Source organism: Bidens hawaiensis, unplaced genomic scaffold (assembly GCF_021521415.1).
Source record: "Bidens hawaiensis isolate Kalapana, Puna unplaced genomic scaffold, B.hawaiensis_p1.1 tig00002477_1, whole genome shotgun sequence".
Classification (NCBI taxonomy): domain Eukaryota; kingdom Viridiplantae; phylum Streptophyta; class Magnoliopsida; order Asterales; family Asteraceae; genus Bidens; species Bidens hawaiensis.
The window spans coordinates 3,187,653-3,204,807 of NW_027491136.1; the positions used below are offsets into that span (position 1 = coordinate 3,187,653).

General features: G+C 35.5%; 2 protein-coding genes and 1 pseudogene across 2 annotated transcripts; 2 read left to right on the forward strand and 1 right to left on the reverse strand.

The window, feature by feature from the left end:
- Positions 1-6,979: 6,979 nt before the first annotated feature.
- Positions 6,980-8,393, reverse strand: LOC143619647 (calcium-dependent protein kinase 33-like). The gene is made up of 5 exons (XM_077091530.1): positions 8,376-8,393; positions 7,815-7,958; positions 7,568-7,720; positions 7,181-7,300; positions 6,980-7,095 (listed from the first exon to the last, which is right to left on the reverse strand). Exons 1-4 carry the CDS (start codon positions 8,389-8,391, stop codon positions 7,215-7,217), a joined length of 399 nt encoding a protein of 132 aa, XP_076947645.1. The 5' UTR covers positions 8,392-8,393; the 3' UTR covers positions 6,980-7,095; positions 7,181-7,214.
- Positions 8,394-8,400: 7 nt separating this feature from the next.
- On the forward strand, positions 8,401-9,412 carry LOC143619549 (uncharacterized; annotated as a pseudogene).
- Positions 9,413-10,222: 810 nt separating this feature from the next.
- On the forward strand, positions 10,223-11,239 carry LOC143619550 (bifunctional dihydrofolate reductase-thymidylate synthase-like). Its single transcript, XM_077091446.1, has 3 exons — positions 10,223-10,605; positions 10,679-11,004; positions 11,199-11,239. Exons 1-3 carry the CDS (start codon positions 10,223-10,225, stop codon positions 11,237-11,239), a joined length of 750 nt encoding a protein of 249 aa, XP_076947561.1.
- The last annotated feature ends 5,916 nt before the right edge of the window (positions 11,240-17,155 follow it).

The window sequence follows — 17,155 nt, forward strand, 5'->3', positions numbered from 1 at the left end:
AGCCCTAATAATACTCGAGGAAAGAGGGTACCGAGCCCTAATAATACTCGAGGAAGGAGGGTACCGAGCCCTAATAATACTCGAGGAATGTAGGGCGTAATGCTCTTTATAACATAAGATATGAAAGTAAGTTAATACAAAAGAAAGCAAGAAAGTATGAAAGTAAGAAAGTATGAATGTATGAAAGTAAGAAAGTATGAAAGTATAAAAGTATGAATGAAAGGATGAATATATTGTTATGTGAAGGGTATGATTATGTGATTATCTAGAACTCACTCAGCGTAGCTGACTTTTAGTATGCACGCAGGTGAGTAGAATGAGGCAGCTCGCTTGAGGGGACACATGGCACTGAACGAGAGTCTGGCATCTGAAGACTTATGACGTTTTAATTTTAATAGTTTAATGTGAAAAACAAAGGATGTTTTGAGACAAGTTATGAATTATGTAATGTTTTATGAAAGTTTCATATTCCGCGTAAATGTTTAAATTAACTCTGATATTTAGAACTGTGTTTATGAGTAAATCCAACGCGAAAGTAGGGCTTCCGGTAACGAGGCCTTACATTTTGATGGAATGAGATTCCATGTGTAATGGATGATTCCACTCCATTGAACAACCAAACACCACTTTTTTCATTCCCACGTAATAAATCATTCCATTCCTACTGTCATTCCTGCATACCAAACGTTACCTAAATGTAAGACATCTATGCTAACTATGGGAGAGTACAAAACATGGGCCACGCACACACATAGATGATAGATAAACTGATGGGCATTGGAGGCTCACACTATATGGGCCGTTCACATGCATCATGTTGCAATGGGCATAAGGCTCAAGCAATGTCCAATTGGATTTTATAATGCAAGCAGCAAACTAGCAAAGCACCATAAATATTTAATTCCTGTTTATGTTATTACTAGATTTTATCCCCCATATTAAGGGGGTTGTTTTACATTATTCGTTTTTAATATTTATATACGTACATTTGGATTTTAATTTTATTTATTGTAAGAAAGTTAATAATTAATATAGTTGAGGTTTAATGATAAAATGGTTTCACAAATAAATGATATGTTATAATTCGGTTTAAAAGCTATCTGGGTTTGGTGATACCCATTATTTGTTTATTTTCTTTATTATAAAATTGTTTCTTAAGTATAAATAATATCTTTTATTTTTAATAAAATAGGATATTAATTTTTAGTACATCTGGGTTTTGTGAGACCTTTACCCGTGAATTCGGACCAAATGCGTGAGAAACCTTCATTTATAAATAAACCAATCTGATGGCTTGAGAGAATGGTTGTTTTACATTTTTCGTTCATTAATATTTATTTTTTGGATTTTAATTTTCTTTATTGTAAGAAAGTTAATAATATATAGGGTTTGATGATGAAATGGTTTCATAAATAAATGAAATGTTATAACCCGTTTAAAAGCTATCTGGATTTGGTGACCCATGTCCCGCTTATGGATTTTTACTATAAAATTGTTTATTAGTTATAAATGATATCTTTTTCTTTTTAAATTGGATATTAAATTTCAGTATATCCCTATTTTATAGATTTTCATATCAAATAATTGGTAAGATTAATTTTTAATTTAATGAGATGTTATAACCCGTTTAAGAGCTATCTGGTTTTGGTAAGACTCATACCCATGAAATTGGGTTAAATCAATGAAAGGCATCTATTTAAAAATCAAGCAATCTGGTGACTTTCATAAAAAAAGGGAATGACCACATCACGACACGTAAGATTTTAGGGTTTTCATTTATATATATTATAGATACACAATTTATAGTATAGTAGTTATTGATTACTCAACAACTTATCCTAATATTTATATGTTAAGTGGGATATGGAGCCCTCCATCCCATTATTCAAATCATCAAATGTATAAATCATATATTCTCCTGCCTCCAACCCTTTGTCTTCTTCCTTTCAAACTAATGCACCCTCAAACCTACTTTACCTTCGTAAAAACTTATGGCTAAAGGAAAATAATAGCATCAAACGCTACTTTAACTTTCATTTTGATCATTGAAAGGAAAATGTTACAACAAAATATGATCACTTAAATTGAATTTAACGTAGTGAATCTAATTATCATCCTTCTGTACAAATTCAGTCATAACAGAATAAATGTTATCAAATTACAAAAGACTTAAATCTTCCGTAGTTATCCTTAGAAGTGGTCTTGTTATGGGATAATATGGCTATTTTGATATATCTCATAGGCTACTATACTTTTTTTTTTTTTTTTTACTTTTTTGAAAGATAGACCAATATTATAAACGAAAAACGAATTGGCACTTATAAGAAGCAAGAAGCCCAAGAGCGCAAATAACAAAACAACTACATCAGAAGTAAATAAAAAAACCAACTATTACCGAAAGTTACTAATACTTAAAAGAACTTGAAGTCAAAATTATATATAGTGAGTGAAATGGCTAATTGCAGGGTTTTAATTTCAACCATATGGCAAAAAAATAAATCGGTAACAGAGAGCCTAACTTCAGTCTTAACCCTTTCGATGAAGATACGAGGACTTTAAATCCAATGTATGGGCATTCAACAGAGACACCAAATCAGTCTCATTAATTATTTGTAATGTCAAAAAACATACCATAATCATTTATGGTATGGTTTTCAGCAACAAAACATTTTTCAAAGACAGTGTTGACTTTTCTGCTGCTAAACATTGCATAAGCAACAATTTGCCTAACACGAAAAGAACTTTGAGTACTTGAAGATCTCTGTGGCTGATATTAAATCAGCAACAAAACATTTTTCAAAGACAGTGTTGACTTTTCTGCTGCTAAACATTGCATAAGCAACAATTTGCTTTACAAGGAGAAAAAGAATCGATCAATCATCCATGAAGTTTATCTGTTAATTGTTCTCTGCCCCTATTACCTTTTTCTGTCATGCACACCAACTGTTCGACCTTTTGCCTCAACCAAACTTCTTGATTTTTCACTCTTGTTCTTTCTATTTTTCTTTTGGGTGCTTAAGGGGGTATTGTGAGTTGGAGTTCTACCCATTTTGCTTTGTTTTGGAGCTATACCTTCCTCCTCTTAAACTTAGCGGTTGTTGTGGGGTGCTAGATGGGGGTGAGCAACCCGTAGTTGCTCCCCTCCTTCGAGTGTGAGGGGTTTGGTCTCTGTTTCTTGCTCTAACTCATCTCGAGTCGGGGTCTTTAGGGGTCCGGTGTCTTTTGTGATTTGTTTGTTTCTGTTCTCGTGTGTACATGGCTACCATAAAAAGAATTCGAAACGTAAATGCAGGAGGGCTTGGTCCTAGCTCCACTTACGGTTTAAGGCCATGCCCCTTTAAGCATTTCCACGAGTGTAAGGATGGTAGACCTGGGTCCTCGGGGTTTTTCTGCCTAATTGAGCACATGCAAAGTACCCATTTCAAAACGGATACTCGGAAGAACCTTTTAAAAGACGCTATCTCTAAGGATTTGGACCTGTTTATAGATGTTGGGGAAGCCCTTCGGGAGGGGGATAAATGGTTATGTGGGAGGTGCATGACGTTGCATGCCCTTAGCAGGGGGTGCAAGCATGCTGATGGTGTCTATTCTTTTTCTGTGGATTCTGGAGATGCTGGAGAATTCATTGTTGGGATCCAGAAACCTAATCGTGTGTCTGTGGATATGGACCCAAGTCCATCTGTAGGAGTGGTTGGGGATGTATCCCTTTTGGAACGGGTTTTCTCCCTTCCCATTCAAACGGTTAAGAGCATCCCCCCAAGTTGTCGTTTGGCGTTTGCTCAGACTTTGGCATGCGCTTTACGCAAGGTAGTGGTTTCACCAGGCTCGATTGAGAATTGGGTCAAATTACTTTTGTTGCCGCGTTGTACTTTAAGGGTGGTGAAACCTTCCACTAGGCAGGAACGCAGGTCAGGGAATCGAAAGTCTTTGCAATGTAGTAGCATTCAGCAAGCACTTGCGGTGTGGAAAGATGGATCTGGTTTTGCTGATTTGGTTCTTTCTCTCTTTGATAACGTGGGGGGGAGCATTTTTTCTAAAAGAGAGGTCGGAGGGGAGGAGGGTTCTGAAAACAGCCTTAATATTAAACAATGTCTCAGGAAAGTCAAGGATGGTCATTTCACAGCTGCAGTCAAGGTTTTATGCTCAAGTGGGGTTGCCCCTCTCGGAGATTCAACCATGAAAGCCCTCATTGATAAACACCCAGTGGTGCCGCCTCCGTCCTTGCCTTCTAGCTCTGTCGTCCTGCCTACTCTCTCTGTGGATGGGGACTGTGTGCTTAGATGTATCCGATCATTTCCTAAAGGGACCTCATGCGGGAGAGACGGGTTGCGGGCGCAACACTTGTTGGACGCTCTTAGTGGTGAGGGATCAGTGACTTCCATGGGTCTGCTCTCAGCCATCACTGATGTCGTCAACTTATGGCTAGGGGGTCTGTGCCCCAAGGTGCTCGCTGAGTTTATTGCTTCGGCCCCCCTTACCCCTTTATTAAAGCCGGATAATGGAATTCGGCCCATTGCTGTGGGGGCTATCTGGCGTAGGTTGGTTTCTAAAGTGGCTATGAAGATGGTTGGGAAGGAAATGACTCAGTATTTAGGGGACTTTCAGTTTGGGGTGGGGACCCCTAATGGGGCAGAGGCGGTGCTTCACAGCGCGAACCGGTTTCTTAACTCCTTTCACGCGGACGGCTCTTTAGCTATGCTTACCGTGGACTTCTCCAACGCCTTCAATATGGTCGACCGCACAGCTCTTCTCCGAGAGGTTCATCATCATTGCCCGTCTATCTATCTATGGGTCCAGTTCCTTTATGCCCAGCCGGCTAGGTTGTACGTTGATGATAACTGTATAGGGGCTACTACTGGGGTTCAGCAGGGAGACCCCCTTGGGCCCCTCCTCTTTGCCTTAGCATTACACCCTCTTGTTCTCCGGGTACAAAATGACTGTAACCTCCCATTTCATGCTTGGTACTTGGATGATGGGACTATTATTGGTGGTGCCAACGAAGTCGCTAAAGCCCTAGACATTATCAACTCGGAAGGGCCATCATTGGGGCTGCAACTTAATATTAAGAAAACCGAGGTTTTTTGGCCAACGTGTAACGGGGTGAAAGTCAAAGATGGGCTCTTACCTAGTGGGATTGGTAGACCAGAGAGAGGGGTAAAGCTCCTTGGAGGGGCTGTTAGTCGAGATCCCTACTTTATTAAGGAGTTGGCGAGGCGGAGAGCATCTCGTGCGGTTGATCTTATGAAACTCTTGCCTTGCCTTAGGGATCCCCAGAGCGAACTCCTCCTGCTTAGGTCTTGCATGGGGGTTGCTAAGTTGCTTTTTGGGTTACGAACCTGCCACCCCCATATGATGGATGATGCGGTATCCTGTTTTGATAAGGGGCTACGAGAAGCCATCGAAGACATAGTTGTATGTGGAGGCCCGTTCTTTGGTGATCTTCAGTGGCGACTTGCATCTTTACCGATGCGCTTAGGGGGTTTAGGCCTTCTTTCGGCTCATGATGTCGGGGTTTACGCTTTTGTAGCGTCGAGGGCTCAGTCTTGGAAGCTACAGAATCACATCTTAAGGAACAGCGGAGTTGTCGACCTGGACCCAGACTACGTGCAGGCCCTGGAACGCCTAAATGGCGCTCTCCCAGACTTTGACATTGGCGGTTTCTCTAATATGGACACCGCCCCACCAAAGCCTCAAAAAACTTTGGCGAATGCCCTTTTTGGAAAAATCGCTCAGAGCCTGGGAGAAGTTTTTGGATTGTCCCCCCGACAGAAGGCGGTTTTTGAATGCTTACAAGGTCCTCATGCCCAAGATTTTCTGACCGTTATCCCGATTGATGGCTTGGGCCAAAGCATGTCTGCGGTCGAGTATAGGGCCATTCTTAAGTACCGTTTGATGGTCCCAATGTACCCCGAAGACGAAACATGTCCGATCTGCCGTAAGGCCTGCCTGGATAAATTCGGAGAGCATGCGGTTCATTGTAAGGAGATGCCTGGGTTCAAATACCGACATGATTGGGTGCGGGACGTTCTTTGGGACATCTTAAGGCGAGCTGGGATATCAGCTAAAAAGGAAGCCCCCGTAAACTTCCTTACAGACCCCACGGAAGGGAGATCCACTCTACGACCGGCAGATTTGCTCGTCTTTGGTTGGGCCGGGGGAAAACACGCTTGTGTTGACCTCACAGGGGTATCTCCCTTAGCTGGTTTGAGGGATAATGGGTTTGTAGCCGGGCAAGCAATAAAAAGGGCTGAAACGAAGAAGGTGGAGAAACATGCTAAAGCCTGCGAAGAGAACCAACATGTTTTTGTCCCTCTGGCTTTTGATACATTTGGCTCCTTGGCACCGGAAGCTATCCGTTTTCTAACCAGGGTCCAAAAGGTTGTGCATAGCAATGTGTCGACTCCAAAGGGGCAGGGGTATGTCTTTAGCAGGTTAGGGTTTGCAATTCAGAAAGGGGTGGCGGCGCAGCTTGTTGCCCGCCTACCTGCTATATTGATGTAATATCTATGTTTCATCAGTAGAAATAAAATCTTTATAATTTAAAAACATTTGAGCTTAAATTTAAAATATTCAATTATTCAAAATCAAAAAAAAAAAAAAAAAAAAAAAAAAAAAAATCATTTATGCGAGAGAATACAAATTGGAAAATGTACGTTGTCATTTAGATGAGTATATAATTGAAATAATACAAAAAGAGACCCGCTATTATCAGTATCAAAATGGCAGAAAGCTTTGTATAGATGTTCATCTCTTTCAAGCATGTGCCTGTGCATCTTAGCGGTTATGAACTCAATATAGTCGATTGCTCCATTTCTGTCCGCATCAGCCTGAAACATTGAATAACTATTACTACTGATGAATTAAGAAAAAATATACATAATTCACAAAAGCTTATGTTATTAATATAATCACATGAAAAGAACTCACTGCATCCATGAGTTGCTCAACTTCAGCTTCTGACAGCTTGGAACCGAGCCTAGCAAGTCCTGTCTTTAATTCCTCATAAATGATTGCCCAGCTTTTACCGGTGTCCATGTTCACAAACATTGCTTTTAGACCTTTAATTTCTTCAGAAGACATACTTTCTGCAATTACCTGGGACGTTTTCAAATTCAAACGTTTAGAGCGTTTAATAATTTTATTTTACCGGTGTGGTTAGTTGGCAAACATTAATGCTTACTTTCAAAGCAAGCTTTTTGAGCTTATTCATTGCTCTAAATTGCTTGCTTCATTCTGGACAGTACAGCACTATCTATCAGCTTGTCTAATGCTTCTCCGCCTTCTCTCAGCCACGGATGCTCTAAATGAACAAACTGTAATTATAAAAAAGATTATAATTGCAAGATAAAACCAAAAGGCTAAATCCAACGGTTTCCTTATGGGGTGTTCAAATTTGCATTCAGACTTACTTCTTTGGTCCATTTGTAATGATTATGAAATAAAAAGCAAGTACTAAATTTGATTATATTATCCTATTTTGTTGTTGATATAATATATTTATAGACTTTACACATGGGGATTATATGATTACTGTAATGCACCAAAAAATAAAGCATATAATCAGTACCAAGAATTTGGGTGGAAGTGATTCTCTGTTTTGGATCAGTAGTTAACATTTTACGAACAAGATCTTTCACGCTACTTGATATCGAGGGCCAAGGTTGACTTTCAAAGTCAATTTCCCCTTCTAGTATAGCATCAAATATCCCCTTTTCGGTCTCTACACATATAAAAGAAAATGATCTCTATCTTATTGAATATAAACATGAATCTCACAACCGGATACATTACAGAAAATGTTATCCTTCTTTTACCTGCCCAAAATGGAGGTACGCCACATAATAGAATATACAACATTATCCCTGCACTCCATATATCTATTTCCTTCCTGTAATTACGCTTTAGTACTTCTGGCGCAACATAATATGCACTACCAACTATGTCAAGGTGTACCTTTCCTGTAAAGCATGAAAATTTAGGTCCCAAAACAGACCAAGAATGCAAACGAGACATGTGTAAGGTTTTGCTTCAACCAAATATTGCATAAAAGATTGTTTCCATCATGAAATAAACATAAATTTTGCCCAAACTTGATAACAAGCATTTGAACTATCAAGAAAGATGTATCTTAGGTCTAAAGGGATCTCTTCTGGAGGTCCTGTTATGTTGATATCATCAACATAAACTACTATTATGGTAAACTTTGAGCATGATCTTTTTATAAAGACACATGGACTGATTACATCAGTGATCAGACTTGTATCCTTCTTTCATATAGATGCCATTTTCAAGTGTCCCGTGGTGAAAACATCCATAAACTAAACATAAAGATCAACCTAATATATGAAAGCATTTAGTAACTTTTAAGGTTATACCTTCTTCGATAAACATGGACAACCAAATTTAAGGACGTATGGGACTTTGGTTGACGGGTATTTGAGAAAAGGTTTTACAGTTGAAGCGTTTAGGTTGTGTTCTCATATGGTGGATAACGGTTTTATTCCAAATAATGTTATTTATAATTCAATAATTCACTGGCTTTACTTTGAATGAGATGTTACCACAGCTTCTATTCTTTTGTCACATATGATAAAAACCAATGTTTGCTTTGATAAATTCACTAATTCTATATTAGTTAAAGGGCTATCAAGAAACGGGTTCTTGAATGAAGCTCTTGGCTACCATAAATGGCTCGTGGGGAATAATCTTGTGGATCTAGATTGTTTCTTGGCGATTATTCTTGTTTATTATCTCTTTAGAAGTGACGATTATGTATCGATGGTCAAACAGGTTCTTGATGATATGGTTGACCATGGGCTTAGTCTAGATATCGTTACATATGGTACTATGATTGACGCGTTTAGTAAACTACGGAGTATTTCAAGCGCGGTCCGTGTTTATGATGATATGATAACGACGGGAAAGAAACCGAATTTGGTGATATATAACTCCATTGTTGATGGTTTGTCTAAGAATGTATCTATAGATGTAGCCAAGGTTATGGCAGATGAGTTGAGGAAATTAAGTTTACTTGATGTTGTGACTTTAAACAGCTTATTGAACGGTTATTGTGTAGATTTGGAAGGTTAACGAAGCGTTGAATTTGTTTTCTCAAATGCAAGAAAAAGGGAAATTGGTGAATAGAGTCACGTACAATATACTCATCAACTTTGTTTGCAAATTTGGATTGATTCAAGAAGCAAAGGATCTTATGGAGATGATGGTGACTCAAGGGTTGACTCCTGATTCTATTACATATACGATTCTTCATACGAATGCTTCTAAGAAGATTAACCCGGAGGAATTGATTGAATTGCATGACAATCTGGTGGTCAAAGGAGTGATTCCGGATAGTCAAACATACGATGAGATTGTTGGCCCGTTGATTGGGATTTGGGAAGGAAAGTTTTGACCTTTGATCCATGTTTGTAATAGATCGACCATATAGTGGTTGTCAAGAAAAATATCTCTCAGGTTTTGAATTGAACGGAATATCTTTGAAATTACCATATTGTGGATTCCACTTTAGAATCTACAAAACTACAGATAAATTTCGAAATCAATGAACTTTTACCTAGAAGTGCACAAACCGGTTCCTATGTTAAAACCGGTTTGGGTTTAAGCCAGTTCCGGATATTGGTCGGGTCAGCTCAGTTAGCCAGTTTGAATTTGGTGTAAATGGAGATTGTTATGAACCGGGTCGAAAATAGTTTCTTTCACACTGGCCCACTTACAGAATTCAATATCAATGTTGAGCCCATTTAGCCCAAATCTCCTTCCTGTTCAGTCCATTCTTCCATGACTATTCATTCGACCAAATCGAGATCCAGGTTTGAAATCGGTTTAAGCAGCTTCGAAATCCTTTCTTTTATTTTAATTAAAATGAAATCGTTTGCTATTTTCAATTGGCATCAAATTGACTTTTAATTAGCTTCATAGTTTCTGCTTGATAGTAGAATTGTTCTATTGTGGCTCTGTTCATGCGAATTTTTAGGGTTCATCTTTAACTATTTAATTGCAACATTTACTCTCAACTCAACCATTAGTCTACTATTAATCTTTACTTGAAACTTTGATCTCATATACAGGTACTATACAGACACAGAGCATACAGATTATGATTTCCTCCAGGATCATCAACAATGTTATGCTGTCAACTACTTCCCATGTTTTTAGATCTCTGCACCCGGTACCAAATATTAAAAACCACAGAGAATACTCCATGAGCCCTGATTCTAAAAGGACTTACCAAATTGTAGTTGCTGCAACTCGCGATATGGGAATCGGGAAAAATGGCAAGTTACCGTGGACACTGCCTTCTGATCTCAAGTTTTTTAAACAGATAACAACGAGCACATCAGATCCGAACAAAAGGAATGCGATTATCATGGGGCGAAAAACATGGGATAGCATCCCTCTTTGTTATAGACCGCTTGCTAGTCGCCTTAATGTTGTGTTGACTCGGTCAACAACCGGGAATGTTGCTACTTCTGAGAATGTTATTACATGTGGGAGCATTTGTTCTGCTTTGGAACTGTTTGCATCTTATCCTTATGCTTTGGAGATAGATAAAGTGTTTGTTATTGGAGGAGGACAAATATTAAGGTAATTAGTTATTAATAATATCATATGTTTGAGTTTGTGTATCTTTAATAATAATAATATGTTTTTGGTACAGGGAGGCGATGAATGGTCCAGGTTGTGAAGCTATCCACATGACTGAAGTTGATGCTAATCTTGACTGTGATACTTTCATACCGCGTGTTGATACTTCTGTATACTGTCCTTGGTGCTCGTCTTTACCGGTTATAGAGAATGATATGAGTTATCGTTTTGTGTCGTATGTTCGCGTATGTGATTCTTTGGATTTGAATAAGTTAAAGGTTGAGGATTTTGCTTTCTTGCCGAAGATGATTTTTGACAAACGCAACGAGTTCATGTATGATGCATCTCACCAAAAGGTTGAAGTGACAAATGGCGTGGAGAACAAACAACTTAGTTCAGGTAAGTGCTATTTAGCAAGAATGATAGGGTTGATCGGTTACTTATCAACTAAATTATATTGAAATATATATTTATTTGGCAATCTCATAGGAAGTTTCATAACTTATTTTATTGTTCTTGAAAGCATTCTATTATGTCATAATCATCTCATGCGAATTCAATGACAAATGCATCCAAATGTACTCATTTTGTAGGTTATTTGGAGCACGAAAGAAAATTCTATAGCGGTGGCTGAAGAACTAAGCTCTCTCCGGTCTCACAATTCTGAGGTGATGTGCCTAGGGTTATATATATTATGTTGAAGTTTAGTATATGAAGTCCTTCAACTTTGGCCATGTAATGTTAAGATCGATTTAGAAGTTCTTGACCTCAAGAACTTATGAATGCTGATAAAAAAAAAAAAATCTCATGACTAACCATTTTTGATTTGGCAAATGGCATTCGTCTCACTGATACAATGTGTGCATTTTAAAATTCCATCTAATAAGTTTGGTTGGCAAGTGTGGATTTGATATTTAAAATATGCAACTTGGCAGGAACTGGCAAGTGTGTTTTGTATATTGTTTTTCACTTTCCTTTGGATCACCTACTCTATGTCAACCCTTGTTCTTAATTTAAAGTGTATCATTTACATGTGCATTTTACAAAACTTATAATGAACCAGATGTTGAATATCACTATCAACAGCCTCTCCCTGGATTTCTAGTAAATCACTAATTCTTGAATACTCTAATCTTGGTTTAAAGAACCAATTTCCTTTTCACATAATTTCATCTATGGTGTTCAAATGCTAACAAGAATTTTAATCACATTAATGAGATTCCTCACTAGAAATAAAAAGTAAAAAGCAAAACTGAGTTGGTATGAACTCATCATCATCATCATCATCATCATCATCATCATTATCATCATCATCATCGTACTCAGTAAATCCCACCGATAGCTAAGCTACGGTAGGGTCTGAGGAGGGTAAGATGTAGACAGCCTTACCTCTACCCCATAGGAATAGAGAGGCTGCTTCCGGTGAGACCCTCGGCTCGATAATGGTTTTGCATCAAGCGTTGGACATAAGGCACATAACACTCAACCATTGGGACCCTACACATTAATTGAGTTGGTATGAACTATTAGATGTAAAAAATTTGGAGTTTGTATCGAAAACCTTCGTCAACCTATGTTCATTTACGCATTTTTTTAGATTGTATTAATCCGAACATGCTATTCACTACTTGTTTGAAATTGTTTATATGTTTAACACATTGAGTCGAGCCAAGCAGAATTGGGGTCGGACCGAAAAATCTGGATGATGAAATGAGACCGCCAAGCATATTTTGTTTGGTTATTGGTCAATTTAGGGTGAATTCGAGTATGATTTAAAGACCGAAATATAAAACATCTTAGCATAAAAAATTGTGCATCCATTCCATGCGTTACCCGAAACCTACTCAACCCAAAAAGACTAAGGCCAACCCACCTAACCCCTTATTTCCGTTCGGTCTTTACCTTTGCCAAATAAAGCCTAAATACTGTGAACTTAGGATTAAAGATATACGGTCTGTGTAAATGATTTCATCGCTTAATGCTTTTTAAACAAAATCTAAACTTTTTTTTAATAAATAAGTATAAATTGTAATAATAAATAAGTATAAATTGTAATAAGCAATGTAATCATTACATCTAAACAAAATTGAGATCGTTATTGTATTCGGCTCTTCACTAATTCCACGGTAGATTTTAGACAAAATACTAACTGCTTTTTTGAAATAGAATTGACATCTTTGTTAGGATAACAAATGATGGCATACAGGTTTTTCTTTTTAAGATAAAAAATGTCTGCTTAGATCAGATTATCGATAGATTATATTAAAGAGAGATTATATTAAAGGTAAAATTAAAAAGAGTTGGAATAAAGTTAATAGGGTTTTTTAAGGATTGAAAAATTTTAATAAATTATCCATAAAGAATATTATTTTTGCACATATTTAACTATGTAAAAATTCAACACACATTCATGCATGGAATATTAAGAATTATTAGACTATATATATTAATTTATTGAAGTTGACAAGTCAACTACGCCGATAAAAAATAAAATAAAATGCAAAACCTATAAAACACGGAGGAGTTGAAAGGTCTTGAATATTCACGGGTTAAGTAAAGCTCAACATATGCTCGCAAGGTTGCAATATTCTATCAAGGATCATTATTTGATGAGTGACCACTCGTCTCCCTAAAAAGGGGATCGACGCACACTACGTGTTGTTGAGAACTTAAACAGCTCATGCATAATGCTATACAGTTTATATGAGATTTTATATTTAGTTATCAATGAGTTAAGATGCATTGATCTATATCGTGCGTCTCGGTTTTATCTCGCAAAGTTGTATATAATATAGACTTATATGTAATATAATATTGTATTATATAATACATTGATAAAGTGATATAGCCTATAAGTTGTGACACTAAAACACAAATATAAAAAAGAAAAAGTACATTTAACATATCCAAGCTCTCCATTCCTTTACGGGTAAGACATCAATCATTGTACCAATTGAATTTAAGGTACAGTTCATGCATTGGGCTTTAGTAAAAAAATATTAGTTTAGTTGATACTAATTTTTTAATACTTTGGTACTTATTTCATTATTATTATTTTCTAAAGAGTATAAATACGTGTAATTGTCATGTTCGAAGGAACAAATTCGGGTAATCTATCCACACAAAACATATAAATAAATACTATAAGGGACATAAAAGCAACAAAATATTTAAAAGGAGTGGGGGTACTAAAATTAATTAAAATAAGTCGAAATCTAATGGTTGCAGATGACTTTTTATTGTTTCAAAATATCTGGTGCTCTTAGCCTTTTCTAAACAGCTAATTTCATTTATATATTTCCTCTTTCTAAACTTTGAAATTACATATTTTCTTAAACCATATGCTTAAAGAACATTGTACATTTTGCATTAAACACTTGTATTTTGAAGAAATATGTAATTTTAAGGGTTCAAAAGGGGGAAATATGTAAAAATCTCTTTCATTTATACGAGCTAATAAGAGCAGTGTTTTAAAAACCGGTTCAAACCGGCCGGTTGAACCGGATTTCGCATAGCAGGCCGGTATTTTGAGTCCAGTATTTTGAGTCCAGTATTTTTGACCAGTTTGCTAGAACATCGTACCGGCGGTTTTTTCTAAAATACCGGTTTTTACCGGCAAACCGGTTTTATGTCCAAGAAATTTTTGATATTTGTGGCACATATTTTATCAAAATTACTTTTAACCCAACAATTAATATTCAAAGGTGTAAACTTTAGGACTGTTTTAATAAAATTGAGTGCTTTTGTATTAATTTTTTTAATATGGATTAACTTTTAGATTATTTTTTATTATGAAATCATTTACATTTGGGTTATTTTTGGAGATAAAGTTGTACTTATAAGAATTATAAGGTAACTATTCAACCGGTTGAACCTTCCGGTATAACCCGGTTCAACGGGTTATACCATTTTTTAACCCAATCCGATACGAGTAAAAAACCTGTTTTTAAAACATTGAATAAGATACCAGACATATGAAACACCAACTGTCACAATACACCGAAAAACAAATTACAAGTTAATTATTGTTCTTAGTTAATTATTTATTGTATCACGGAATAACTAAAAAGAAATAATTAAATTTTAAAGTCATAAAATTATTTGGGGTTACGTTAATCGGAAACTCAAACAACCCATGAACCTCTAGATAAATAAATAATTTATGAAAACATAAGATCTATATAATACTAGATTTTATCCCCTGTATTACGGGGTTGTTTTAAATTATTCGTTTTTAATATTTATATCAATATATTTGAATTTTAATTTTATTTATTGTAAGAAAGTTAATAATTAATATACTTAAGGTTTGATGATAAAATGGTTTCACAAATAAATGATATGTTATAATCCGGTTTAAAAGCTATCTGGGTTTTGTGATACTCATAACTCGTTTATTTTCTTTATTATAAAATTGTTTCTTAATTATAAATAATATTTTTTTAAACAAAATAGTATATTAATTTTTAGTATATTCCTATTTTATAGGATTTTCATATCAAATATTTGATTAGATTAGTTTTTTAATATAATGAGATGTTATAACCCGTTTAAGAGCTATCTGAGTTTGGTGAGACCTTTACCCGTGAATTCGGGTCTAATACGTGAGAAGCTTCATTTACAAATAGAGCAATCTGATGGCTTGAGAGAATGGTTGTTTTACATTTTTTATTTTTTAATATTTATTTTTTAGATTTTAATTTTTTTTATTTTTAAAAAGTTAATAATATACTTAGGGTTTGATAATGAAAAAAGTTTCATAAATAAATGATATGTTATAAACCGTTTAAAAGCTATATAGAAATGGTAACCAATGACCCGCTTATGTTTTTTACTATAAAATTGTTTATTAATTATAAATAATATATTTTTCTTTTTAAATTGGATATTAAATTTTAGTATATCCCTATTTTATAGGATTTTCATATCAAATAATTGGTAAGATTAATTTTTAATTTAATGAGATGTTATAACCCGTTTATGTGACATTCGTCAATTTTCGATTCGTATTTGTATTTGTTAACTCGACCTGTTGGGTCGTTTCGTTGTATTATTTCTCATTAATAAAAGTGATTCAAGGCATTTAATGTTCATTATTCGTTGTTCGTTGCGAAATCCCGAGTACTATTGATAACCTAGTTAAACGCGTAAACAATCGAAAACCAAATGTTATATAATTCAGTTACAAAGTTTAAAGCCAAAAATGTTAACATCAAAAACTTATATTAACTTAAAAGATATTTAAATTCCATTTAAAATGTTTATGAAACTTGAGGGACCTGAATGTAAATTATTCAAAAATATAATATATTAATTAATATAATCAATACCCAACCCCCCACCCTTCCCCGTCCACGCTTTTCCGGCGGGGCCTCCGGCCACCGGAATCCGACGCCGGAGGTGGCCGCCACCCTTTTAAAACATTTTTTTATCCAAATTAAATATATAAAAACGATTTGCCGTCAACACTAAACAAAATCCAACTAATTAATTACATTATAACATCCTAAAAATCGCGAATCAATCCCGTAATCTCGCCGGAATTTCCGGATAATCAAATTAATTACATTAACGCGTAGACGCTCCTTCCACAAGTATAAATAGGTGCCTAAATCTCTAAACAACTCGCTCATTCTCTCCAATCCCCCTCTAATACACAGATTTCTCTGTAATTAGGAGCTTCTTTATTTTATTTTCTGGCAACTGGGTTCCGGCCAAAACAAAGCATATTAAGGTAATTGTTATATGCTTGTTAATGTCGTTACACCAATAAACAAAACCCCTAAACTAATTGAAATGAACATGGAGCAGTTTCCTCAATTGAATAATTAGGGTTCATGTTCTTATGATGAAGAAGATAAATCTGAAATACTACATATATATATATATATTTTCTTATACCTAAAATGAATTGATCTTGTAGTCCAACTGGTTAAACCCGCACATCATAACCATGCGAACCCGGGTCATGCGTTTTTATTACTTTGGTCCAATAACTATTATTAACATTATTATTAAAATCCATTTAAACTGTTACTATATTTAAAGAATGGAAACCATAACTTTAACGAATAGAAGACCCAGACCAGTTGGTTAACACTGTAAACCCGTATCACCGAGACCCGGGTTTGAAACCCGGGTCAGACATATGCTTTTTCTTTTTATTATTATTAATTAATTCAGTTTAATCAATTAACCATTTTAATCATTTAAAAATCATAATAAATTTATAAAAACCTTTTTAAATTAAATAAAAATTATGTAAACTAACTATAAAATATATCTCACCATTTTACATATAAAAATCAAGTTTCACGTTTTTATAAGTCGTTATTAAAAATCGTGTAATAATCGCAAAGTAAACTTTAATTCTCTATAAATCATTTTGTTAAAGCAACAATTATATTTTCGACTTGTAAACAATAGTTCAAGTATTTTGAATGTTTAAACTTCGTTTTCGCGCCACTAAAGTGCGTAATTAACATTAACAACCATGTAACATCCTAAAATTTTAATGTTGAATAAAGAAAGTTATGTTTAGTGATTTCGC